Source organism: Canis aureus, chromosome 5, assembly GCF_053574225.1.
Source record: "Canis aureus isolate CA01 chromosome 5, VMU_Caureus_v.1.0, whole genome shotgun sequence".
NCBI lineage: Eukaryota > Metazoa > Chordata > Mammalia > Carnivora > Canidae > Canis > Canis aureus.
Window position 1 is genome coordinate 82314261 of NC_135615.1, and position 25562 is coordinate 82339822.

The 25562-nt window shown below is 57.1% G+C and overlaps 1 protein-coding gene and 1 long non-coding RNA gene across 11 annotated transcripts; one reads left to right on the forward strand and one right to left on the reverse strand.

Moving 5' to 3' along the window:
- The first annotated feature begins 21 nt into the window (after positions 1-21).
- ARHGEF19 (Rho guanine nucleotide exchange factor 19) lies at positions 22-19728 on the forward strand. 10 transcript variants are annotated; one of them, XM_077899481.1, is made up of 18 exons: positions 2761-2865; positions 4468-6005; positions 8266-8379; positions 9972-10415; positions 10819-11100; positions 11263-11371; positions 11461-11537; positions 11833-12095; positions 12666-12826; positions 12944-13096; positions 13381-13510; positions 13656-13730; positions 13865-13954; positions 14157-14317; positions 16731-16889; positions 17196-17278; positions 18668-18772; positions 19137-19728. In XM_077899481.1, exons 4-18 carry the CDS (start codon positions 10001-10003, stop codon positions 19304-19306), a joined length of 2433 nt encoding a protein of 810 aa, XP_077755607.1. In that variant the 5' UTR covers positions 2761-2865; positions 4468-6005; positions 8266-8379; positions 9972-10000; the 3' UTR covers positions 19307-19728. The 10 variants fall into 10 exon arrangements, with proteins under 10 accessions (XP_077755609.1, XP_077755610.1, XP_077755607.1 ...); XM_077899473.1 differs by having other exon boundaries at positions 8310-8379; XM_077899479.1 differs by having other exon boundaries at positions 8310-8379; positions 19518-19728.
- Positions 766-3546, reverse strand: LOC144314870 (uncharacterized). The gene is made up of 4 exons (XR_013380724.1): positions 3267-3546; positions 2811-2929; positions 1624-1684; positions 766-1119 (listed from the first exon to the last, which is right to left on the reverse strand). It is a non-coding gene; the product is annotated as an uncharacterized LOC144314870 (long non-coding RNA).
- Positions 19729-25562: the final 5834 nt, after the last annotated feature.

A 25562-nucleotide genomic window follows, 5' to 3' on the forward strand; every position in this document is an offset into this window, starting at 1 on the left:
CAGTGGCTTCCAGGAAGAGGAGGTGATGCCCAGCTCAGCCGGCCAGGCCCAGAACTCCATTTCCTAGAGTTCTCAGAGACCACAAGGCATGTTGGGAAGAGCCCCGACTTTGGAGTCCATCGTTCCTGATCCAAATCTGGCTCCTTCCCATACCTCCTGGGTTAGTTTCCCACCCTCCGCTGATATCAGGATGAATTAAGGTTTGGTGAGATTAAACACTGGGCACATTTAGGGCCTCAAAGAGAAACTTTGTCTGTAACAGGGAAGAAAGAGAGAAGCATTCCATTCACCCATCCATCAGCCACCCACCAGCCCATCCAAACACCTAATCACTTACCTTGAATCTGTTTGCTTTTTTCCATCTCGACTGCTGCTCCCACCCCCATCCCCAGTCTGAGCCACATTGTTTCACCTGGACCACTGTGGTAGTCTTCCAATGGTCTCTCTGCTCCTGCATTTGCCCTACTTAATTCATTTTCAGCTTTCAGGATGATCTTTCAAAAACCCAAATCACATCATGCATTGCCCTCCTCAAGCCCTTCCGTTGGGTTGTGCAATCCCATATGGGATGCACTAGGTTAAATAGATGTGGGAGGAAGAAAAGCAGAAAGGGAACAGTGAGGTAAGAAGATGAATGTGAGTGGTGCCCTCTAGAATAGGGCAGCTCATGTGCCCTAAAGAATGGCTCCGCCTTTGCACCGACTGTCCCTCCCTGCCACCACCACCACCACCACCACCACCACCGTGGGGTGCTGCCCCTCCATTCTCTCCTTACTTAGCATCATTCCTTCATGAGACTTGTTTGCAATTATATATTTGTGCTTATTTGTTTGACCTCTGTTTCCCCAACTAAACTGTAATTCCTTTTTTAAAAAAAATATTTTATTTATTCATGAGAGACACACACACACACACACATAGAGAGGCAGAGAGACAGGCAGAGGGAGAAGCAGGCTCCATGCAGGGAGCCTGACATGAGACTCGATCTAGGGTCTCCAGGATCAGGCCCTGGGCCGAAGGCAGGGGCCAAACCGCTGAGCCACCCAGGGATCCCTAGATTGTAATTCCATCAGGGTTTGGGTCTCCTCCAGGTGTTCACCATATCATATCCAGTATCCACTGTAGAATAGTATGCAATCCGTTACTACTAGGGCTTTTTTTTTTTTTTTAAGATTTATTTTAGAGAGAGAGAGTGGGTGGGGGGAAAGGGGGAATCTCAAGCAGACCCTGTAGTGAGTGCAGAACCCTATGTGGGGCTTGATCTCACGACCCTGAAATCATGACGTGAGCCAAAACCAAGAATCAGACACTCAATTGTCTGAGCCACCCAGATGCCCCAGTCAACAGTTATTGAATAAACTAATACAGTATCCATTACCCATTATCTGTTCATCCATCCATCCTGTCATCCCACCATGCTTTCATCTGCTCATCCACTTAGCCATCCATCCATCTACCTACCCATCTGCCCTTCTACTCACCCACTTGTGCGCCCACTTATAGAGATTTGCCAGTTGTTTGCCTGTCTGGTTTATCCATCCATCTGTCCATCTACTACCCACCCGTCTATCAGTCTATCCCTCTCCCACAGTGTGTCCATTTGTTGTTTCCATTTCTGTTTACCTTCCCATCTGTGCACCCAGCCATCCACAGGCTCTTAGCCAGGCCCTTGTGGGGAAAAGCCCTGCAGAAACAAAAATGATTGGGACCTCATTCCGGTACTTCTAGAGCTCCCTGCGCAGGCAGAAAAAGATGGGGGGGCTCCTCTCACCCCAGAGTCGTGACACTCAGCTTCTTGCGCCCCAGGGGGCACATCTGTTGCCTCTTCAAACAGGAGCGTGCATGTCCGGGGTTGCCACTCTGGGCCCACAGATGGCCTAGAACCCAGTGACAGGCTTGAAGGAGTCCTACTTCCCCAATTGCACCTGCCTTCCTCACCTATTCACCAGCTCTGCAGTCATCCTCGTCATGGTGAGGGGGCTTTGGGCCCTTGCTCTGGCACCCCTATTTGCTATGCTCAACAACAACTGGGCGGAGATCCGACCGGACACCCACAAGTTCGTGGGAGAATATTGGAGGCCAGTGGTGGAGCCGGCACAGGGCATTGCAATCTGGCTGCTTTTGCTTGAGGCCATGGCCCACCTTCTGGTCATTGTGAATGTGAGCATGGGGCAAAGGAGGGGCATACGGGCTCAGAGGGGGGAAATAAGAGATCAGAGACCAGGAAAGGTGGCTTAGGAATAGGGAAATGGAGGCTGAGTTCCAGGGTCAGAGATAGGGAAACAGAGACAGAGTGCTAGGATTCTGGGTGCAGGCTCATCCTGCCCACGGGAGTGGGTTTGGACCCAGGTGGAGGTAGTTGGGAGACAGGGCCTCGGAGTCCCTCTGGCCCTGCAGGCTTTCCTCCTCGCCTTCACCTTGGACTTAATGCGCCTGATGGACCAGTACGAACGCTGGTACAGCTTTGTCTGCCTCACACCTGCGCCCGCACCTCCAGGCTACCTGGCCCAGGACCGGCAAGTGGGAGCGTCGAGGCGGAGGGTCTGGGCCTAACGGGCAGAGAGCGGAGCCTGCGGGCCAGCGGGGCCTGGCGGGGGGGCGGGGTGCTGGATCTGGAGGCGGAGGGGGGGGGCGGTGCCAGCGGGGAGGCGGGGAAGTTGAGTCTGCGCAGCGTCTCAGCTGGGGGGGCGGGCGGGGGCGGGTGTACAGCTGCAGGGGCGGGGCCGGGCTGCGGGGCGGGGCGGGGCGGGGCGGGGCGGGGAGCCTCCGCTCAGGTACGCGGCCTTTGGCGAGCCACAGGGGAACCTCACCCTCTTCTACTGGAAGCTGGTGGCCGTGCATCTGGGCTTCATCAGCACCTTCGAGGTAGGCTCAGCTTCTCGTGTGTGCGACAGGCCTGGGTTCAAGTTCAAGCGCTGCCGCCGACCCGCTGTAAACGGGGGGTATGCTCTAGAGTAGGATCTACTCCTAGGATCGTTATGGAGATTTGATGTCAACCACTCGCACGAGTGTCCAGAACATTGCAGGTGCTCAATAAATCAACAGCACCACTATTACTATTATCTTTAAGCAACAGACCTAGAGGAAAGAGGGAAGGCAGGCTCCCCCCAGCTTTGCTCAGGATCCTTCCTCCAGCCCTGCCTCGACCAGGGGCCCTAGTGTTGTTACGGGTTTCGAATGATACCTCTGTGTCTTTGGGCAAATGACAACAGCTTTTTACGCCTCAGTCTCTTCGCCTGTAAAACAGGGGTAGTAACTGTACTCACCTCCTAGTGTTGTTGCGAGGATTAAGTGAATTAATAGCCCGGAAAGCTCAGAATGGTGCCTTGCATTTGGTAAGCGCTCCGTAAATGGAGGTAGCCGAGGGACTCCTGCTCTCTTTGGCTCCCCCTGGCCCCCAGCAGGTGCTGTTCTCCGTGCGCCTCCCCGCCTGGCTGGTGCCTCAGTTCCAAAATAAGGCGGGAGCGCTCTCTGGCCTGCGGGAGCCTGCGGACTCCCGGGAGGCGCTGCAGCAGGTCCGCTCGGCTAACGGACCCTGGCCACGCCCCTGGCCACGCCCCCAGGCCTTGGCTCCGCCCCCTCGTGCCCCGCTGTCTGCGGTGGCCTCTCCCAGAGGGAGAATTGGCCGGCTTGCCTGGCCCCGCCCCCAGCAAGCCCCGCCCCCAGCAAGCCCCGCCCCTTCTCTCACCTTACCCCCCGCTGGAGCCCCCTCTGCTCTCGGGTCCAGCCTTTTCAGCCTGCCCAAGCCCTGCTCTCCGTCCTCTGCAGCAGGGGGGCCGTCCCCAGAGCCCAGGACCAGGGGCGAGTGAGGCGGGACTGCCCTTCAGGAACCCTAGGTTCCCCAGATGCTTCCTCCATTTAGGGTCCTCTGCTTCTGGTCCGGGGTTTGGGCAGTACCTTGGCCAGCGGCCCCAAGGTCGGCCTCAGAACTGGGAAGAGGATTAGAGCTCTCCGAATTCCACTGGCCTTGCATTGCGTCCCTCTCCCTGTGCCGTCTCCTGCTCTATGTGCAGTGCTGGCAATAAACCTCTCTCTCCTGCCCAGCGTGCCACCTCTCCACGGACACCCGGTTTCCACACACACTGCGCAGCGTCTCTTTATTATGTAGGGATGATCTGGAGGCCAAGGGAGTGGAGGGACCCCGATCACTCAGTACTGAAAGGTTCCCAGTTGATGGGGGAGACTTCCCTGGGATCTGGGCCCTGGACACCTGCCCCATATGCTCATAGAGGCCTGCAGTGTGTGAATAATAGTAAAAGGGTTAGTCAGGAGAGCTGAGACACCTCCCAAAGGATGTTTACACACTTTTCACCAGATCCTCCCAAAAGCCTGGTGACGAAGTCCTGGACAGTGGTTAGGGACACAGGTTGGTGGTTGAGTCAGAGACCTGGGTTTGAATATTAGTTCCGTCCCCTATTAGCTGTATGACCTTTAATCCCTTGGACCTGTTTCATATCTGTAAAACAGACTTCACAGAGCTCACGAGAGATTGAGATAATTCCCGATTTAACATGTACAAGCCTCATGTCCTCATCTGATAAGTGGGGGCAGTAACGGAGTCGTGGAGGAGACTGAATGAGTACGTATCCCCTGCTTTTCAAAAGTTTGTGTTACACCCCGTGGCTTTCACTGAAGAACTATATATTAGTACCTGTTTTCACTGCTAACCAGGAGAAATCTAAAGAGAATTTTTGCTTTTATGGAAAAAGATGAAAATAGCATTTAATGTTTGTTTTGCAGTGATCCTGTATAGAGGCAGCACACACCCTGAGTAGAGAGCTTGCCCCACCAAGCTTTTCCCTGGCACAACACTCAGCATCTTTGCATCAAGCCACCAGAGCTTTGAACTGTGTCCAGGAGCATCTGTGCTTTTTCTAGATTTATTTTGTGCATCTGTTAGTGAGATGTATCCAAAAGGATTAGCAAAGCCCGAGAGAGCTTATTTTTGGGGTATGGAAGTGCTAAAGACATTCTTCCGTATACACTAATGGTCATTGCTTCTTTATTTTATGCCATTTTTGGTTTCGGAAAGTTTTCGTAGGAACACTCTACTTTTGAGTAGTGGGGGAAACCTGTAAGCAGGTGTGGAGTGCTCACAACAGTGCCTGGCTCATAGTGTACAATAAGTTACTAGCATCGTGAGTATTGGTATTTGCGTACATAGTGATATTAATACTAAGTGTCTGGCAATTACGCAGTGCAGGTAGTATTAGGAAGAGAACAGCTTTCCCTCTCATGGGCTTGGGAAGACTGTAGGCTTGCTGCTGCTTCCTTACTGGAGGCTGCTTCTACTTGGGCTGTTGGTTTAGTAAGGGCTCATTTGGTGTGGACCAGAGTCAGGGAAGGCTTCCTGGTGGAGGAGGCCGTTGGAGGTGACAAGGTTGGGTCACTCCTGAGAGCAGTGATGCTGGAAGGGCCTGCCGGGAAGGTCCTGGATGCACCACACTGCCGTCCTTCGCGATTTCCATCCCCCCACCACAGAGATGAGCATTCCCATTTTATAGGTGCCGTAGCCAGCACGGAGAGGGGTCAGCCAACTGCAGCGTTCTCAGGGTCCCTGAGGAGTCCAAGGCTTGGGAGGTTCTCTGTGAAGCCTCTCCTCCCCCAGCAATCTCACCCCTTCAGAAGAGGGGTGACCTGTTTCCAGCGTGGAAGAGCAGTGCTTCCCCCATCTTTAGGATATCGGTCTGGGGTCCTTCAGAGCCTCTCCTGGGCATAGGACTCCCATTGTTCCAGCCCCCCTCTTGTACCCCAGACTGGCCAAACCGGTTCTGGGGAAGGGGGGCGGGGAGCAGGCACGTTGAGACAGCCGCCTGCCCGCCTGCGAGGTTCCCTCCGCCTTCGCCTCCCCCCTCCCTGCCCCACACAATACCCGGGATCCTGCACTGCCCGGCTCAGGGGCCATGCTGACATCGCCCCCTGAGAACCCGGCTACAACCCCAGAGCCCCCAGGTGGTCTGGAGCCCTGGACCGTGTCGGAGGCCGGACGGAGCTCCCTGGCTGAGGTAGGGCCCCACCCTGCTGCCAGCAGTCCCATCCTCCTCCCGCCAGTCTTCCCAGAGTGAGTCCTTTGTGCTGCCTGCCTGGCCTCTGATCCTGGCTCCCACCCACTTATGGCCTCCTGGGGTTCAACAGCCTGTTTGGCCTGGATCCCCTTTCCAGTCTTGACCTTCCACTTAGCTTTGTCCCTTAAGGGGCACAGGGGCCATGGCAGGGCCTTCCTTCTCTGGACATGGGGCAAGGGGGATCAGGGAGGGGGCAGGGAAATCCTGGGCGCAGGAAGCCAGAGGTGCTCTCCCTAAACCATAGTAGTACCCAGAGACCCTCTCTGCCAGCCTTGCCAAGTGGGCCCATTGTCCCTGTGACTAGCAGTGTCCACTGAATGGGACCCCCCTGGGCCCCTGCCCATCCTTATCTGCTTGCAGATGACACAGGTTTCCTAGAGGGGGCAGCCAGGAGGGACCTTATGTGCCACTTTACGGGTGGGGACACTGAGGCCCAAGAACAGGCTGTGACTCTCCTAAAGCCCCATAGCTGGTAGTGTCAACGCTCGACTTGAACCTTGGCAAAGGTTTTCACCTGTGAGTTCCAGAACGATCCTTGGCCCTAGAGTATCCGGTGGTCATGTCTGGGGCAGGGAATGTCCCTGCTATTTGGGGCCAGTTCTCTTCCTGAGGCTTTTTCCTTTTTTTTTTTTTCCTCTCTCTAGCAGAGATGAGCTGCACACAATATGAACACAGCTCTACCCCTCCTTGGTCCCCAGCACTGAGGTTAAGTGGGCCACATCTTTGGAAGCTAGAGGGTATCCAAGCTAGAGGGGTCATTCCCATCGCTCTTTGGTCTGAACAGAGGTGGAGGTTTACTCATTCCTGACTTTCCCCCTAGGAACCTGCCTCCAGCCTCCTCCCTCCAGAAAGCCTTCTACCGCCTTCCCCCGACATTCACCCAGGCTTCTCCTCTAAGCCTTTAATAGGGGGTGCTCCTGCCCCAAGGCCTCCATGTTTTTGCTCATTTATCCCTGTAACTCAGAAGGGTGTGTGTGTGTGTTGGGGGGTGTGCGCTCCAGGGGCTTCCAGAATCCAAGGGGTGAGGATGTCCCAGAATGTGAGGGAGCAGAAGCATGTGTGTATTCCTGCACATGGGTCCCCACCGAAGCAAGTAGGATTTCCACGTTGAGGGTTGCAGATTCCTGGAGAGGAAGAGACTTCTTGGGCAGGCAGTGGTCTCATGCCTCCTTCCACATGCTTCTCCAAAGAAGGGTGGGGCTCATGCTCAGTGACTCAGTTTCCCCATCTGTGTGATGACCCAAGCCACCTGCCTGACTAGAGAAAGACTAATACTCAGTTGAATGACTATCGACTACAGAGCTCCCACTACGTGCTAGGCGCCTTACATGTGCTATCATTAATTCTCGTATTAGTGCTTTAAAGCGGCTATGACTAGCCTATTTATCAGATGAGGAGATAGAGACGTGCTCAGATGGACAGAGGTTTAAGGTACGCGCTAAAGCTGTCCCTGTGGGGAGCTGGCTCTTGGGAGCACCCCCACCCCGCCCCAGGGAGGGGCTGAAGAGAGCAGAGGAGCCGTTGGGTGCCTGCGCAGGTAGAAAGGTCCCCCACCGGGTCCTCTCCTCCATCCCTCCCTCCCACGGTCACTGACGCTGTCACTGTTCCTCTCAGGTCAAGATTTTCTCCCAGTCGATGTTTACTGGGTCCCTGGGTGTTTCAGCCTGAACAGTTAGTCATTACTTCCTCCAGGCAGCCTTCCTGGAATGCTCACGTCCAGTTGAGCCCAGCACTGATGGTTCCTCTGGCTTGGCTCCTGCCAACCCAGATTGTAACTGTTTTCATTTTTAGCTCCCTCACTAGACTGGCAACCCTGCCGGCCACAAAACGTTTGTCCATCTGTCTCCCTGGGTTTTTCTGGGCTTCGCATCTGTCTCTGAGTATCTGGCCTGTGAAATTTACAGTGTCTCTGTTTCTGTGGGTCCCTGAGTGTCTCAGAGTCTGTGGTTTTCTGGGTTTGAGTGTTTTGGGGTCTCTGTTCTGAGATGTTCCCTAAGGGGGCTCTGTGTCTCTGGGTCTCTGTCTCTGTCCCCTGGGTCTCCTCGCCCTGTCAGGCGGGACACTGCTCCTCTGGCCTGAGGAGCCTCTGGGGGGGGGGGGTCCTTGCTGCCCTGCCTGCCCACAGTGAGGCCAGGCTAGGGTAGGCCCCCGCCCAGCCCGCTGCGTGCTCCCTCCCTCCCTCCCGCTTGCCTCACCACAGGGTTTGATGAATCAAACTCTTTGTCTGGGTGGGATCTTCCCCAGCCAGCTGGGCAGAGAGAGGGCTTCCCCTGCCGGAGCAGAACAACATCGGCAGCGGCCTTCAGCTGGAGAGGTGAGGGGTGCAGGAGGGCGGCCAGGGGAGGGCCCCAGGGGAAGGGCTGTGGGGGCTCAGATCCCTCTATCATTAGGCGTGTCCTGAGGCTCCAGTAGACTCCTTGGGGATGACTTCCTGCCTGGAGAGGACCTGGTCAAGCTGACCCCCGGGCTAGGAGCTGGGGCAGGGAAGAGCCCCTCTCTCGCCCCAGGCTGGCGAGCCAGGACATCTCCCTGCCCTTGTCCCGGGAGGGCCCAGCCAGATATGGGTGGTGGCCCGCCTGCCAGTCTGTGACCCTCCCAGCCAGCTTGGCAGGGTGTGGGCACCACTCAGCGCCGAGGGCTGCTGCTCTGGGCCTGGGAGAGGAGGTTGGGTAACACCAAAGCAAGGACTTCTGGGCCTGTGTGTTTGTACCTCGGTGTGTGCGTGCAGACAGAACAGGAGCGGGAGAAAGCTCGAGTGGGTACATAAACATCTGATGGGTCCGCGTGTATGTGCGTATGAGAGAGTGTGAATATATGTAGTTGTGTAAAAAGTGTGTGAATGCGTGAGCCTGTGAATTGGAAGTGTCTGAGTGTACCTATGAAAGCGTGTATGTCCATGTGTGTACTCGGAAGAGAACGTGTGCAGGTACATGGAACATACGTGGATTGTGTGACAGTGTATGTATGTGTGTCTGGTCATAGGTCAGTGAGAGTTAAAAATGCACGAGGTGGTTAAAGTGCAGACTCAGAAGCCAGACTGCCTCGGCTTGAATCTTGGCTCCCCCGTATGCCAAATAACCTGTGTCTCACCTTCCTCACCTATAAAATGGGGATTAAAAAGTTGCATCAACTCAGGGTTGTGAGGATCAAATGAAATAGTATATAGAAAGTACTTGGCCTGCCATTCAGTAAGTGCCAAGTAAGTGTATTTTTTTTAAAGATTTATTTATTTATTCATTTATGATAGACATAGAGAGAGAGAGAGAGTCAGAGACACAGAAGGAGGGAGAAGCAGGCTCCATGCCGGGAGCCCGATGCGGGACTCGATCCTGGGACTCCAGGATCATGCCCTGGGACAAAGGCAGGCGCTAAACCGCTGAGCCACCCAGGGATCCCTATTTTTTTTTTTTTAAGATTTTATTTATTTATTCGAGACACAGAGAGAGTGAGAGAGACGGAGAAAAGAAGCAGGCTCCATGCAGGGAGCCCAACGTGGGACTCGATCCCTGGTCTCCAGGATCAGGCCCTGGGCCGAAGGCGGCACTAAACCACTGAGCCACCCGGGCTGCCCAGTGTATTATTTTTTTTTTAAGATTTTATGTATTTATTCATGAGAGACACACAGAGAGAGGCAGAGACATAGGCAGAGGGAGAAGCAGGCTCCCCGCAGGGAGCCTGATGTGGGACTCGGTCCCAGGACCCTGGGATCACGACCTGAGCTCAACTACTGAGCCACCCAGGTGCCCCTAAGTGTTAGCTATTACTGTGCAATTAGGTGTGTAAGTGTGCTCGTACAGATGTTGTACATACGTGTACACAAGAGTTGGTCCAGGCCTCCAAGTCAAAGATGGCTTGCTGGCCAGCCCTGCTGTTCCATGTCTGCCTCTCATACCTTTTCCCCTGCAGGCCCAGGTGGGTGGCAGAGCAAAGGAGGAATGGACTGTGGGCCACCTGCCACCCTCCAGTCCCACCTGGCTGGGCCACGTGGCACTGCCCGCCGCCCAGTAGCTGTGTGCCAGCAGGAGAGTCTGTCCTTTGCAGAGTTGCCCACCCTGCAGCCTCCGAGTCCTGTGTGTCTGGATCTCTTCCCTGTCACCCCAGAGGAGCTGCGGGCTCCTGGCAGCCGCTGGTCCCTGGGGACCCCTCCTCCTCTCCAAGGGCTGCTATGGCCACCATCCCCGGGAGTCCCAGACACGGAGATCTGCACCAGTGGGGGGATGCGGCCCAGCAGGGCTGGCAGCTGGCCACACTGTCCTAGTGCCCAGCCCCCAGCTCTGGAGGGACCCTGGAGTCCCCAGCACCCACAGCCACAGCGCCGGGCCAGTCATGGCTCAGAGAAGAAGTCAGCCTGTGAGTCACTCTGGGTGGGGGGGTGGTGACACAGTGGGGCAGATAGGGGAAAAGTTGGGTGGCTCTTTTAAGACTCTTAAGCCCCAGGATTCCCCCAAACAAGCAGAACAAGTGGTAGATTTTAGTGATAAGAGAACCTGAGCTCAAAGAGGACAAGTGACTTGCAGGTTATACAGCAAATGAGTGGCTGTCCTGGGCTCCTTGGCCCTTTGCCCACTGCAGCCAGGCACTGTGCTCTCTCTACTTCCCCTCTTGTTGATCCCATTGGTGGGGGGACCAGATCCTGGCAAAAGCACTGACCTTTCCCTCAGATGCTCAGGGCCACAGGGTAGCAGCAGGGAGGAGTGGGGAGGGCGCCCAGTGGATGCATGCCAGCCTCTGCTCTCACCCCACGTCCCCATAGGGCGCAAGATGCGGGTCTATCAGCGGGAAGAGCTCCCTGGCAGCCCTGAAGCCCACACTGTCTTCCTGGAGCCTGGCCAGGCAACAGAGCAGGCCCTGAGCACAGAGGAGCCCAGGCCCCTGGAGCTGTCTGCGCCCTCCCGAGTCGGCCTGGAGGGGCCTGAGCGGAGGCGCTTCTCAGCCTCGGAGCTGATGACCCGGCTGCACTCTTCCCTGCGCCTGGGGCGGAACTCAGCAGCCAGGGTGCTGACCCCGGGGTCCGGCCCTGGCGTAGCTCGGGAAGGTACCAGCTTCTCCCCCGGGGACCCTAAGAGCAGGCCACCCGCCAGATGCACCATGGGGCACGACCCACACCTGCGACTGGGTGCTGGTCAGCTGCAGTGTGGCACCCCAGTGCCCGGCATCATTCTGGGAGCCACCCACCCTCAACTCTCACCCTCTCCAGGAAAAGCATCTGGAAGGGAGTGGCGCCGCGGAGAGATGAGGCTGGACGGCTTGGCGACGCCGGCGCCTGTTGACCCGAGCACGGGGCAGAGCGGCTGGCCCGAGCCCAGGTACTGTCTCCCACCCCGCAGTCGTCGTCCGAGGAGGAGGAAGGGGGGGGTGCGGGCGAAGAGGGGCCCTGACGCTGCCCCTTCCGTAGGCTGGACACGCAGGAGGAGCAGGCGCTGGGTTCCGGGAGCGCCAGCGAGCGGCGCCAGTCTCGGTTTCTCCTTAACAGTACGTGGGAGGAAGGGGCTGGGGGCGAGAGAGGGGGAGAGAGAGGGGGAGAGGGGGAGAGGGGGAGCGCGAGCGAGCTGAGCCTCGCGGGCCCGCACCGTAGCCAGCGCGCAGCGGGTGCGCCAGCCGTGCCTCTGGAGGAGTGGGAGTGGGTGGTGCGTGCACGAGGGGGTGCGGGTCCCGCTCCCCGCGCCCGCGCCCGACGGCTCGGTCAGGGAGGCGGGCTCTCGGGGAGCCGGGCCGCAGCGGAGCGTGCAGGCGGCGCCCACGCCTCCCCGCCCGTGTCCCCGCCCAGCGGTCCTCTACCAGGAATACAGCGACGTGGCCAGCGCCCGCGAACTGCGGCGGCAGCAGCGCGAGGAGGAGGGCCCGGGGGACGAGGCGGAGGGCGCGGAGGAGGGGCCCGGGCCGCCGCGCGCCAACCTCTCCCCGAGCAGCTCCTTCCGGGCGCAGCGCTCGGCGCGAGGCTCCACCTTCTCGCTGTGGCAGGACATCCCCGACGTGCGCGGCAGCGGCGTCCTGGCCACGCTGAGCCTGCGCGACTGCAAGCTGCAGGAGGTGGGCGGAGGGGCCGGGGGCGGGGCTGGGGGCGGGGCCGGGGCGGGGCCGGCGGGACCTCCCATCCCCCGAGGTGGGCCTGGGACCCCGCGGGGAGAGCGGGGCCGTCTCTGCGGAAGGGGGGGCCGGGACCTGGCAGGGTGGGGTGGCTGCTAGGGGGACGGAGGGTGCGGCGCAAGGCGCCGGCGGCGGCTGGACGGGGCGGGCCCGGGGCGGGGTCAGGCTGGGTCCGCGAGGACGCGGAGCCGCCGAGCCCTGCGGAGAGAAAACGCGTGGTGGGCGAGGGACGGAGGGCGCTCGGGGTGCGGGTGGAGCTAGAGGCTCAAGCAAGGTCTTCAGCCGAGCTTGAACAGTTGCGCGCGGCCGGACGTGGTCCCCTAGACCCGCGAGGCACCAGGCCATCGGAGGTGGGGCCAGAGAAGGGGGCGGACGAGGGGTGGTGTCAGGGCTTGGGCAGCGGGGGGAGGGGAGAAGGAGCGACAGGGTCGGGAGGGCGGGTGGTCAGCGAGGCCACGGTGTCCGGGGTGGGCCGGCACGGCCCTCTTCAACCCCGCGTCCACCCTCACTCAGGCCAAGTTTGAGCTGATCACATCCGAGGCCTCATACATCCACAGCCTGTCCGTGGCCGTGGGCCACTTCTTGGGCTCTGCTGAGCTGAGCGAATGTCTGGGGGTGCAGGACAAGCAGTGGCTGTTCTCCAAACTGCCCGAGGTCAAGAGCACCAGCGAGAGGTGAGGGAGCGGCCCGGTCAGGTGCAGGGGGGCGGGGACAAGGCCTGTGATTGGCGGGTCTCCCAGGTCTGGGGTCTCTGCTTGGCCCTGACCCTGACCCCTCGCTGGACCCCTCAGGTTCCTGCAGGACCTGGAGCAGCGGCTAGAGGCAGATGTCCTGCGTTTCAGCGTGTGTGACATTGTGTTGCACCACTGTCCAGCCTTCCGCCGAGTGTACCTGCCCTACGTCACCAACCAGGCCTACCAGGAGCGCACCTACCAGCGCCTGCTGTAGGGCTGGAGGCTCTGAAGGGGAGGGGAGGATAAAGGAGGCTTAGGCGGGAGTGGGCACAGAGGACTGGGTGAAGAAGGGTGACCTGGGATGGGAATGGTTCCTGAACAGGAACTGAACAGGGCTCTCTGACCAGCATAGGGTTAGACCCAATCCCAAGGGGCAAGGAGGATGTACTGAGAAGGCACCCAGAAAACCAAGAGGGTGGCTGGGGTCATGAATCCTGGCAGTTCATGGGATCTACAAACCCATCTGTGACCCCAGGCTCCTCCCCATCTTCCAGCCTGGAGAACCCCAAGTTCCCTGGCATCCTGGCTCGCCTGGAGGAGTCTCCTGTATGCCAACGTCTGCCCCTCACCTCCTTCCTTATCTTGCCATTTCAGAGGATCACCCGCCTCAAGATGTTGGTGGAGGTACCTGGAGGGCACCGGGCTGCAGTGAGGGCTGCACGAGGGAAATGGTGCTGTGCCCTCCACAGCCCCTTCTGAGTATCCATGGGTGGGCAGGGTGATGGGTGGAGGGCTCGGCCTGCCTCATTGCACTGACCCCACCCTCCAGAACATCCTGAAGCGGACAGCACAGGGCTCTGAAGACGAAGATGTGGCCACCAAGGCCTTCGATGCCCTCAAGAAGGTGAGCTCAGCTCCCCGGGGCCTCCCCAGAACCCTGACATATCTCCAAATGAGCCCCAGGTGGGAGCCTGAGGCTAGGCTCTGCGAGCTGGGGTTGGGGGGCTGCAGGAGGTGACCCACCCACGGCCTCCCCAGCTGGTGCAAGAATGCAACGCCAGCGTGCAGTCCATGAAGAGGACAGAGGAGCTCATCCACCTGAGCAAGAAGATCCACTTTGAGGGCAAGGTGCATGCCTGCAGCTGGCAGGATGGGATCCACAAAGGGGCAGCTTGTTCCCTCCTTCCCTGGGTACCGCGGGCCAGCTCCTCTCAGCCCATCCCCAACCCCAACCCCAACCCCAGCCCTTCCCCCCGCCCTGGGTCTGTGCTCTCTGCCCTGCTGTCCCGGGCCTGACCTGCCCTCCCCTTTGCCTCCTCCATCCTTCCAGATCTTCCCCCTCATCTCGCAGGCCCGCTGGCTGGTTCGGCATGGGGAACTGGTGGAGCTGGCCCCACTGCCCGCAGCGCCCCCCGCCAAGCTGAAGCTGTCCAGCAAGGCCGTCTACCTGCACCTTTTCAATGACTGCTTGCTGCTCTCCCGGCGGAAGGAGTGAGTCTGGGCAGGGTGGGGGGGAAGTAGATGGGAGCCAGGTCCCTTCTTCTCTACCATGGAGTTCACAAATGGTCCATCACTGGCCCCGAGAGCCCCTGTTTGTGCCGGACTGTGCTGCTGGGGCACCCTGAGCTTCACAGGCTCCCCCAGAAAAGGCAGAGATGTGAGGCTAGTCCATTTTCCAGACCTGAGAACCAAGGGCTGGACAGTATGCAGAGGACTTGATGCTGGTCTGAGCCTAAGCCAAATAGAGCAGAGATCAAGAGTACAATCTGGGAGTCCCGGCTCCGCCCTGACTCATAAGGCTAGTGGCCAACATTTACTGAGCGCCTATTCTGTGCCAGGCATGTCGTGTGGATTATTCTCTTCATTCCTCTAAACATCTCCCTGGACAGTAGGCTCCCTTGTTATTCTCAAGATCACGGATCTAGCAAGTGCAGAAGCCAGGAGGCCGGGTCTGTCTGATGTCTGACCCCAGGCTCTTAACCGTTGTATTATCCTATCTGCCATCTGTAAGATAGAGACTATCATGTAGGGAGACTCAGTCTGATAACAATACATGGAAAGAGCTCAGCACAGTGCCTGGCACACACTGAACACTCAGTCACTATTAGCCGTAACTATTATCAGTTTGGGATGAGGGGGAAGACTTTCTGAGTAGATAAGCCTTAAGGCTGGATGTGGTGAAGAATGGGCTTCTTATACTATGGGAAGGGTTCATTCCTGATTTATTCCTTCATTCACTAAAGTGTCAGTGAACTGCTATTCTCTACCGGGCCCTGATGGGTGCTAGGGCTCTGATGGGTGCCCATAGGGGCTCTCAGAACAATAAAAATACATCCTGATAACCACCTGGTCAGGGTTTTGATGGAAAGGTGTTCTCCTACTGTAGTATTCCCTGGTAGGGGGTGAGGATCAATAAGGCTTCATTTTTTTTTAAGATTTTTTTTAAAGATTTATTATTCATTCATTTATGATAGAGAGAGAGAGAGAGAGGCAGAGACACAGGAGGAGGGAGAAGCAGGCTCCATGCCGGGAGCCCAACGTGGGACTTGATCCCGGGACCCCAGGATCGTGCCCCGGGCCAAAGGCAGGCGCCAACCCACTGAGCCACCCAGGGATCCCAGCCACCCAGGGATCCCATTTTTTAAAGATTTTTATTTATTTATTCATAGAGACAGAGAGAGAGAGAGAGAGAGAGAGAGAGGCAGAGACACAGGCAGAGGGAGAAGCAGGCACCATTCAAGAGAGCCTGACCTGGGACTGGATCCAGGGTCTCCAGGATCACGCCGCTGTAGGCTGCAGGCGACGCTAAACCGCTGCACCACCGGGGCTGCCCCATCAGTGAAGCTTCAAATAGGAAGGGACTTTTGAGCTCAGTTTTGAGGGATAAGTTGGAGTTTGGGAGGATATAGCAAAGTCACAGTAAGATACAACAGCAGAGTGTGTTTGGGGGATGATGGAGCCTAATATGGTTGGATTTGTAGAGGGGAAGGGCAGCGAAGGAAGTTGGGTGGTTGAAAGTCATGGTACCGAGGCTGGGCTTTCTGAGGGCCATGGGGAGCATGGAGAGTTAGGCAGACGAGTGACATTTTACTCCTGTCTAGTTTGGAGGATGGACTGGAAGGGGAGGGACCAGATGCTACTGCAGTTGCCCAGGTGAGAGTAGGTGCTCCTGAAGTGTTCGGGGCTTGTGGGAAGCGGATTCCAGGGACGACAGGGAGGGAGTTCCTTCGTCTGTAGGATGGAGCTGCTGGCTGGCTGTGTATGGAGAGGGAGGGAGGAGGCCGGAACGATGGCTGAGTTTCCTCCTGGGCACCTTCAGGAAGTCTTCCCCAGAACGGGGCACAGTGAGGGGATCCTGTTTGGAGTGGGAATTACTGACTTCTGCTTAGACAGGTTGAGAAGAAGGAATCTGTGGGACATCCTTGACCCACCCACGTACCCATCCTTCCTGCAAGTGTTTATCGAACCCGAATTATGGGCCAGGCGGTGTCAAGCCCTGGGGTAGATGGCAAATGAAAGACAGAGTTGTCCTTCCATACCAGTTAGAGAGTCAGACAGTAGGCAGCAAGGGTCTCATCCAGTGGGGAGGGCTCCCCGTTGGCTGTTGAGAACAGGGACTGGGAGGGGGCGGTGGTTCAGAGAGAACCTGAAGGCACGCCCCGGGGATAGGGACAAGTTTTTGTCACCTTCTACTTTGGTCAGGGAACCAGCAGGAGTGGCTGTCTCCATTCCTTGTGGGACTCCACTGGCTGTTAGGGAGGTGATGTCCTTCGGCAGCCAAGTTTCCTTGGGGAGGAAGCCAGAGGGGCAGCCAACCCTTCTGATCAGCACTCACCTGTCCGGAGGGTGGGGTTGGGAGCCTGAGGATGAGCCAGGCTGACCTCCCCTCCCCCGGTCCCCGCAGGCTAGGGAAGTTTGCCGTCTTTGTCCACGCCAGGATGGCCGAGCTCCAGGTGAAGGATCTGAGCCTGAAGCTCCAGGGCATCCCTGGCCACGTGTTCCTCCTTCAGCTCCTCCATGGCCAACACGCGAAGCACCAGTTCCTGCTGAGGGCCCGGACTGAGTGAGTGGGGCTAGGGTGGGGGGCGAGGGGACCCCTTGGCAGGCAACAGGCCCTCCCAGTCTGGCTGCAGGAGGGTGGCATGAGGCAGGACACGGGCGGAGCTGGCGTCAAGGGGCTTCTGGGCCTGCTCTGTTCTTCTGCGGACAGCTGGGTGGGGCCCCAGCTTGGGGACAGGGCTGTAGGGTGGGCCCTGTGGGGGGGGGTGTCCCGAGTCTGGACATCATACCCAATTCTCCCAGCCGTTTCACCACTGTGGCCCGGGGAGATTGCACTTTGCGTTGTGACAACTCTGCCTCCCCTCCCTAGAAGTGAGAAGCAGCGGTGGATCTCAGCCATGCGCCCCTCCAGCTCCCAGGAGGATAAGGAGGTCTTCAGCGAGGGCCAAGGTAGCAGCCTGCCTCCCCCTGCCTCTAGGCCCACATCCTCCTTTTCGCCAGGCCTGGTGCCATGGTGCCCCCAGGTTGTCTCCCCCTTTGCCTCAGTCGCAGAGGGCAGGAACCCAAGTGGCCCTGGGGTTGGGGTGGGGGGTGAGGGAGCAGCTCCGTTGACACAGAGGCTTCTCTCTGGGGTGTGAGTGCAGCCACTACGCCCCAGTGCTGCCCAGTTAGAGGGACCCTGGGTACGAGTCAAGGGTTTCTGAGCTAGAGGGCTAGGGCCAAGCTGCGGAAGGGAGAAGAAGGGAACTCATTTCTACCCGTACTTGCCATGCGTCAGGCCCAGTGTTAGGGGCTTTATATGCATTTATTTCACTTAATCCTTATGAAAACCCTGTGAGGTAGACTCCTTTTTTTTTTTTTTTTAATAAAAGATCTTATTTATTTATTCATGAGAGACACACACACAGGCAGAGGGAGAAGCAGGCTCCATGCAGGGAGCCTGACGTGGGACTCGATCCCAGGTCTCCAGGATCACGCCTTGGGCTGAAGGCGGCGCTAAACCGCTGAGCCACCCGGGCTGCCTGTAGACTCATTTTTATTCACATCTGGAAAAACAGGCTCAGGAGTGTTAAGTAACTTGCCCAAGGTCAGCCAGCCAGGGGATAGCGGAGCTGGGATTCAAGCCAGGTCTGGCCCCAAAGCCTGTGGTTTTCCCCGGCTTGGGCTAGGAGTCCTGTTGGGGCTGTGGGGTGAGCTCCACCCCACTCCAGAGAGGAAAGGCCTGTGAAGGATGAAGGGGGCAGCCATGGAAAGATCTGGGCAAAAGTACTCCTGGAAGGAGGGCGGGCAGTGCCAAGGCCCCGAGGCAGGAGGGAGCTCAGAGTGTTTGGGGAACAGCAGGGCAGCCAGTGTTGCTGAGCTTCATGAGCAAGGGGTGGGGGGGCAGGGGGGCTAAGCCAGGAGGCAATGTGGGGAGGACTTTGGATTTTATTCGGAGGAGTGGGAAGCCCCGGGAGGGTTACAGCTGGGGGACTGATGTAAGTCTTGAATCCCAGTTGAGCAGGATGGATTAGAGGAAGTCCTGGAGTAGTGACAGGGGCACGTGAAGGGGCCATTTCTGTTGTGGGGGGTGCCTGGGGGCGTCTGGACACTGGCCTGGAGGTCAGCGTCGAGGTGCAGGACTGAGCTGGGGAGGTGAGAGCCCCCAAGCTGGAGGGACGGCATTCACCCAGGGCTTGTGTTTAGGGCAAGAGAGGAGAGAGGCCAGGGTGGGCCAAGGGAGGCGCAGAGAAAGTTAAGCAGCCGCAGCAGCAGCAGCAGCCACCCTCCTACCCCTTTGCTTCCTTCTCCTCCCCCTCCACACCCCCCATTACCCTCCCTCGCTCTCCCCTGGGCTGTCAGACCGCCCCCAGGTGCAGTGTGTCCGGACATACAAGGCTCTGCAGCCAGACGAGCTGACTCTGGAGAAGACTGACATCCTGGCAGTGAGGACCCGAACCAGCGACGGTGAGAGGAGCCTCCTGGGAAGGCTCCCGCTCCCCACCCCCCCATGGGTCTTGGGCGGGCAGGAGGTAACTAGGTGGCTAAGATGTCACAAGAAAAGATTACGCAAGTGTTGATCAACCACAGCATGTAGGAATCAAGTTAGACAAGAGGAGGAACTTCCTGCTCTGGGAAAGATTCAGTGACTGACAGGGGAGAGTGGGAAACACCCTTCTTAGAGGGTGCCGGGAAAAACAGGTCAGAAGTTCACCTATAAGACCGCTGCGAGAGGCAGGGTCCTTCCTGGGGCTGGGATGCTGGGATGAGGTCTCCTTGGGCCCAGGGGTGCAGACAAGGCTTGCATCAGGGCCTAGGCATTCCCTTGCAGGCTGGCCCTGGTGTCCCTTGGATGCCACTGATGCTGCTCCTGGCCTGCGTGCCCCTAGGCTGGCTGGAGGGGGTCCGCCTGGCAGATGGAGAGAAGGGGTGGGTGCCCCAGGCCCACGTGGAGGAGATCGGCAGCCTCAATGCCCGCCTTCGAAACCTCCGAGAGAATAAGCGGATCACAAGTGCCACCAGCAAACTGGGGGAGCCCCCCACATGATGGGCAGGTGTGGCCTGGGACACCAGCTCCGTGCCCAGCTCCTGGGCAGGTCTGGAGGGGCCTGTGGGGGTCCCGTGCTCCGTGGCCTGCCCTGCAGGGTCCAGCCTGTCCTCGCGCTCCTCGAAGTCCGCACAAAGGCCGATGCAGGTCCTTCCTCCGGCATAGGGACTGCACAGGTGACCTGTGACACCTGGCGAGGATGGGAGCCCACTGCCTTCACGCTGCCTGACTCTGGGTCCCTCTGGCAGGGCCTCGGCTGGGGACGGCGGCGGTGCTGAGGGGTCAGATATGTATATACCTGGGGTCTTCTGGCCGGAGCCTGCTGGGCCCTGGTTGCTGTGACTTTTCTGTAAATAAACTCCCATGATGCCTTTGCTTGGAGTGTGCAAGCTGTCTGATGCTGCCCCACCGCAGCCCCCCACTTCCTCTAGCTCGAGGTCAGGAGGGTCTCTGGCTGCCCCCCAGCGGGGAGAGTTCACGTCTTAACCAGAGGAGGGGACGGCGAGGCTGTGTCTGAATTAGACCTCGCGGGCTGCGGTTGGCAAAGTACCAGATTCGAGTAGGCCTGAGGACCAAAGACACTCGTTAGCTCTTGTGTTTGTTTTTCTTTTTTTTGAAGTTTTTTTTTTTTTTTTTAAGATTTTATCTATTTATTCATGAGAGACACAGAGAGAGAGAGAGGCAGAGAGACACAGGCAGAGGGAGAAGCAGGCTCCATGCAGGGAGCCGTTGTAGGACTCGATCCCGGGACCCCGGGATCACGCCCTGGGCCAAAGGCAGGCGCCCAACCACTAAGCCAGCCAGGCGCCCCGCTCTTGTGTTTGAGTCTTACAACTGCTGTAACGAATGATCACAAACAAGGTGACTTAAGCCAATAGAAGTTCATTCTCTGACTGTTCTGGAAGCCAGCAATCTGAAGTCGGTATCTGGGCCAAAACCCAGGGGTCGGCAGGGCCGTGCTCTGTCAGGTGGTGGGGATGTGCTTTAGCGAATTGTTCCTTGCCTCTTCCAGCTCGGGGGTGTCAGCTTTCCTTGGCTTGTGGCCACACCGCTCCAGTCTCTGCCTCTGTGGTCACACTGCCTTCTTCTCTGTGTGTCTGTGTCCGAGCTCCCTGTGCCTCCCAAGTGTAAGGATGCATGTGATTGCACTTGGGGCCCACCCGGATCATCTCTCCATCTCAGAACCCTTAACTTAAATCCCACCCGAAAAATCTATTCTCCGCCACCCCTCGTTTCTCATACAGCTTCACGAGTATCCAGGATGTGGATATCTTGTAGGGGACCATTTCTCAGCCTACCACCGTTCTCATGACTAAGCAGTATATCGGGGTGGGCTTCAGGCAAGGCTTCATCCAGTGGCTCCTCGATGTCACTGAGGACTCCGCTCTTTCCATCCCTCTGCCCTGTTGTCCTTGGTATTGTCTGCATCTTGATTCATACCCAACATGGAAGGAGGGAATTGTCTCTGTCCCAGCATTCCCTGTCGAAGTCTGGGCATGCTTCCTGATTAGACGGGCTTGGGTCACGTGGCTGCCTCCGGGCTGATCACAGTGGCCAGGGGGTGGTGTGTGCTGACAGACCTAGCCTAGGTCATGTGCTTTAGCTCTGGAGCCGGGGTGGGAGGAATGTTTCCTGGAACCCCATGGGTTCCCAGGTGGGGTTTGATGGCTGCTGCACAGGAGGGAGTAGCCGCTGGGGAGGCCAATATTCATTGAAACCCAAATCACCCAAGAGAGTTGAAGCACCTGGGAAGGAGCTCGGAGATGTGAACACACCTGGGGGGACCAGAGCATCCTTCATCCCTCAAAAGGAGGCCGTGGGGAACGTAAGTGAGGTTAGTCCTGGAAGGCAGACACAGGCCGATGGGGAGAAGCGCAGACCCATGAAGAAGCTTTTGGGAATGATCTTTTCTTTTCTCTTTTCTTTTTTTTAATTAATTAATTAATTAATTAATTAATTAATTAATTAATGATAGTCACACAGAGAGAGAGAGAGGCAGAGACACAGGCAGAGGGAGAAGCAGACTCCATGCACCTGGAGCCCGATGTGGGACTCAATCCCGGGTCTCCAGGATCGCACCCTGGGCCAAAGGCAGGTGCTAAACCGCTGCGCCACCCAGGGATCCCCTTCTTTTCTTTTCTTTTTTCTTTTCTTTTCTTTTCTTTTCTTTCTTTTCTTTTCTTTTCTTTTCTTTTCTTTTCTTTTCTTTTTTTCTTTCTTCTTATTTATTCATAAGAGACACAGACACAGGCAGAGACACACGCAGAGAGAGAAGCAGGCTCCCTGCAGGGGTTCGGGACTCGATCCCAGGACTACAAGATCACACCCTGGGCTGAAGGCACCGCTAAACCACTGAGCCACCTGGGCTGCCCTATACCCATGTGATTTTTTTTTTTCCCATGTGATTTTTAAAAATAAAGTTTTTATTTTGGAATAATTGTAGATTTCCGGAAAAGTTTCAGAGGTGGCACAGCGACTTCTGTAGGCCCTCCCCCGTCTCCCTGCTGCTAACATCTTACATTAATTACCATGGTACAGTTGTCAAAACTAAGAAACCAACACGACTACATGACTATTAACTGGACTCTAGATTTTATTCAGATTTCATCAGTTTTCCCACTAATGTCCTTTTTCTGGCTCCAGATCCCATCCGGGATCCCACACTGACCGTTGTTGTCGCGTCTCCTTGGTGTCCTCTGGTCTGCAACAGTTTCTCTATCCTTCCTGGGTTTCCATGACCCTGACAATTTTGAGGCGTTCTGGTCAGAATTTTGTTACACTGTCCCTCCGTTTGGGTTTCTCTGATGTTTTTCTTATGACGGGGCAGGAGTTACGGGGTTTGGGGGAGGAATACCAACGAGGCGAAGTGCCCTTCTCCCCACATGATCTCGGGAGGCACGTGGGGTTCACGTGACTTATTACTGGTGATGTTAATCTTTTTTTTTTTTTAATTCTTTTTCACTTTTTAAATTTATCTTTATTGGGCAGCCCGGGGGGGGGGGGGGGGGGGCGCTCAGCGGTTTAGCGCCACCTTCAGCCCAGGGTGTGATCCTGGAGACCCGGGATCGAGTCCCACATCGGGCTCCCTGCATGGAGCCTGCTTCTCCCTCTGCCTCTCTCTCTTTCTCTCTCTGTCATGAATAAATAAATAAAATCTTAAAAAATATATTTATTATATATATTATATATATATTATATTTATTAATTTTTTTAGATTTTATTTATTCATTCATGAGAGACACACAGGCAGAGACACAGGTAATTTGGAGGGGCTTCCCTGTGGGGAGCCCGATGCAGGACTCGATCCCAGGACCCCAGAATCATGACCCGAGCTGAAGGCAGACACCCGCTGAGCCCCGCAGGCGTCCCTGGTGATGTTAACTGGGGGCTTACTCTCTTCCCCTTGCCATACCCTGACTTTTGGAAGCAAGTGGAACCCCCCACTCAAGGCACGCTCCCACTTCCCGGTGGATGTACCTACATAAATTCCATTATTTGGGATTCTTCCGTAAAGAAGGTTTGTCCCTTCTCCCTACTGATGTAATCAGCCATTTATTCTAAAGGACCTGTACCTTTGGGTGATAATTCAATACCAAGTCATGTATTTTGTTGTTCAGATCATTTCAGCTTTGGCCGCTGGGAGCTCTTTCGGATCCGCTCCTGTGTCTGTCTGACATCCCCTTTTCTTTTTGTTTTTTGAGCATTTCCTTACTTCCCAACACTACAAGATGCTCTAGGCTCACCTCCTGTTTGCCCTGCCTGAGAATCAGCCATTTCTCCAAGGAGCAGAGTTTCTTTTATTGAAGGTTGGTGTTCAGAAACCAAGATGTGGGCACTGGGTGTGCTCATTGCTATTGAGGTGTCACTGCTCCTAGGCCCCCCTAGGACGTAGGAAATCCGTGTGTGTGACATGATTTTAGGTAAGACACTGAATGGCTCTAGGCCTCTGTTACCATATTTTGCAGAAATGGGGATGGTGACAGTAATGCTGACTTCACGGAGCTGCTGTGAACGGATGTATGTGAGATCGGGGCGCCTGGGTGGCTCAGTGGGCTGAGGGTCTTGATTCTTGGTTTCAGCTCAGGACATGATCTCAGGATCGTGGGATGGAGCCCCGCATCTGCTTGTCCCTCTCCTTCTGCTCCTTCCCCTGTGCTCTCTCTCTCTCTCTAATAAACAAAATCTTAAAAAAGGAAAAGGAAAGTATGTAAGGTCGACATAGTACCTGGTCCATCAGAAGTTGCCCCAAGTGGTAAAAATGGTGGCTTTTTATTATGTCAGAGCCTCAGAGCCAGGGTGTGGGGGCCCTTGTGAGGCAGTGAAGTCCCTTGAAGACTGAAGGAACTCAGAAAGTCCGGGAACAGGATTCCTGCACAGAGTGAAGACCAAAGAGCCTCCCTGCTTCCTTCGGAGCTGAATTTGCCTGGGAAGAGCCAAGTTGGCATGAGGCTGGCAAAGCGGAGGAAACAAGCTCCCCTGGCCTATCTGGGTGCTGGCTGACACCTGAGTCTGTGCTGGGCTGCTGGCAGCTGGGGTGGGGGGTGGTTGGCGGCTGGCTGGGGCCATGATGCCAGGCAGGGAGGTAGGGGCACAGGGGGACAGGGGGGCAGGGGGCAGGGGGCAGGGGGCAGAGAAGCAGGAGGGCGGGGCAGGGAGCCAGGCTGCACAAGGGCTCAACAGGCCTGCTTCCCTCATTTGGTGCCCATCCGGGAGGGATTTCCAGGCAGCACATCCTGGGGAGCCACTCTGGGGGGTATGTGCCCCCCCCTCCACAAGGCCTGGCCCATGAATCTGGCCTTGGCCTTGGACCTGGGGTTGTGGCCCTGCTTGCCTGGGAGGAGGAGGAAGGTGGGGTGGGCCTCAGGATGGGGGATGAGGGCAGGCATGTCCAGGGCAGGGATTTTGGCCTCCAAGCCCCGGACCTTGGGGAGGCCACCTCGGGGCTTCCTGGAGTCCCCTTCCCGCCCAGGGCTCGGTCCTTTTCTCTACGGCGACCGACCGGCCGAGGGAGTCCTGGTATCTACGGCTCTCCCTGGACCCCCGACTATTGTTCCAAAGAGTTGATCCAGAAAGGAAACTGTTGAGAAAGAAAGGGCGCCCTGAGATTTCTGGGGGAACCAGGAGCCAAGCTTCAGTCCCAGCAGCAGGCACAGCCCTGGGGCAGTGAGGGGGGTGGAGCCCCGGGGCCTAGGGGCCGCCTTCCCATTCTCTGTTGGTTCCCCTCAGCCCTCCCCCTCCCTCCTGCCCCCCTCCCTCCTGCCCGTCCCCCCTCCAGTCCCCCTGGAACCTACACTTCCATCCCCCCTCCTTTTTCCTTCCTTCCCTCCTCCTCCCCCCTTCCGTCCTCCTCTCCCTGCCTCTCTCTCTCCTTTCTGATCCCCTTCCTTCTCCTCTCCCATCTGTGTCTCCCATGGGCGCGGGGTGGACACAGAAGCATCCCCTCCCTGTGACCGGTGACAGAGACAAGTGACCGGATGCAAAGCCAGGGCTCACACACAGACTCTAGAGCTGGCAAGGGTGGGGGGAAGCAGGACGGCTCCCATCCCATTGGCGGGGTACAGACTGGCCCGATGACTTTGGAAAACAGTTTGGCTGCATCTGCTAGGGCTGAGGACATGGCTACCCGGTGACCCGGCAAATCCATCTTCCTTTGGGGACATACCCAACAGACGCGTGTACTCACGTGCCCCGAAACACACGGGCGAGACTGCCCATAGCCGTCCTATTCTTAGGGACCCAAATACTAAAAACGACCCAAATGCTCCTCGGTGGCAGAAATGGATAAAGTGTGGCCCCTTCCCACGGGGAACACTATACAGCAGGGAAAGTAAAGCCTCTGCAAGTGTGGGTCAGGACGCGATGTGGACGCACTGGGAGAGAAGCCAGCCACAGAGAGCACTTCTCGGGTGACTGTCCTCAGATGGGGAGAGGTGGGTGAGGACGGGGTGAGGACGCCGAGGACAGCTCCCCGAGGTGCACACAGATCTGTGTCCTTGGTGTATGTGGGTTAAACGTCAGCAGAAGCTTTGCCCCCGTGGGAGAAACGCTGGGGGTGTGGATGGGCAAATAAAAGCAGCAGCCAGCTCTCCCAGGAGATCAGGACAGGCTTCCTGGAGGCAGTGCCACCCAAGCTACTGACATAGACGGGGTGGGACAAGGACGCCGCAGAGCAGAGACCCGGGACTTCCCTCCTCTGGGAAGGAGAAGCTC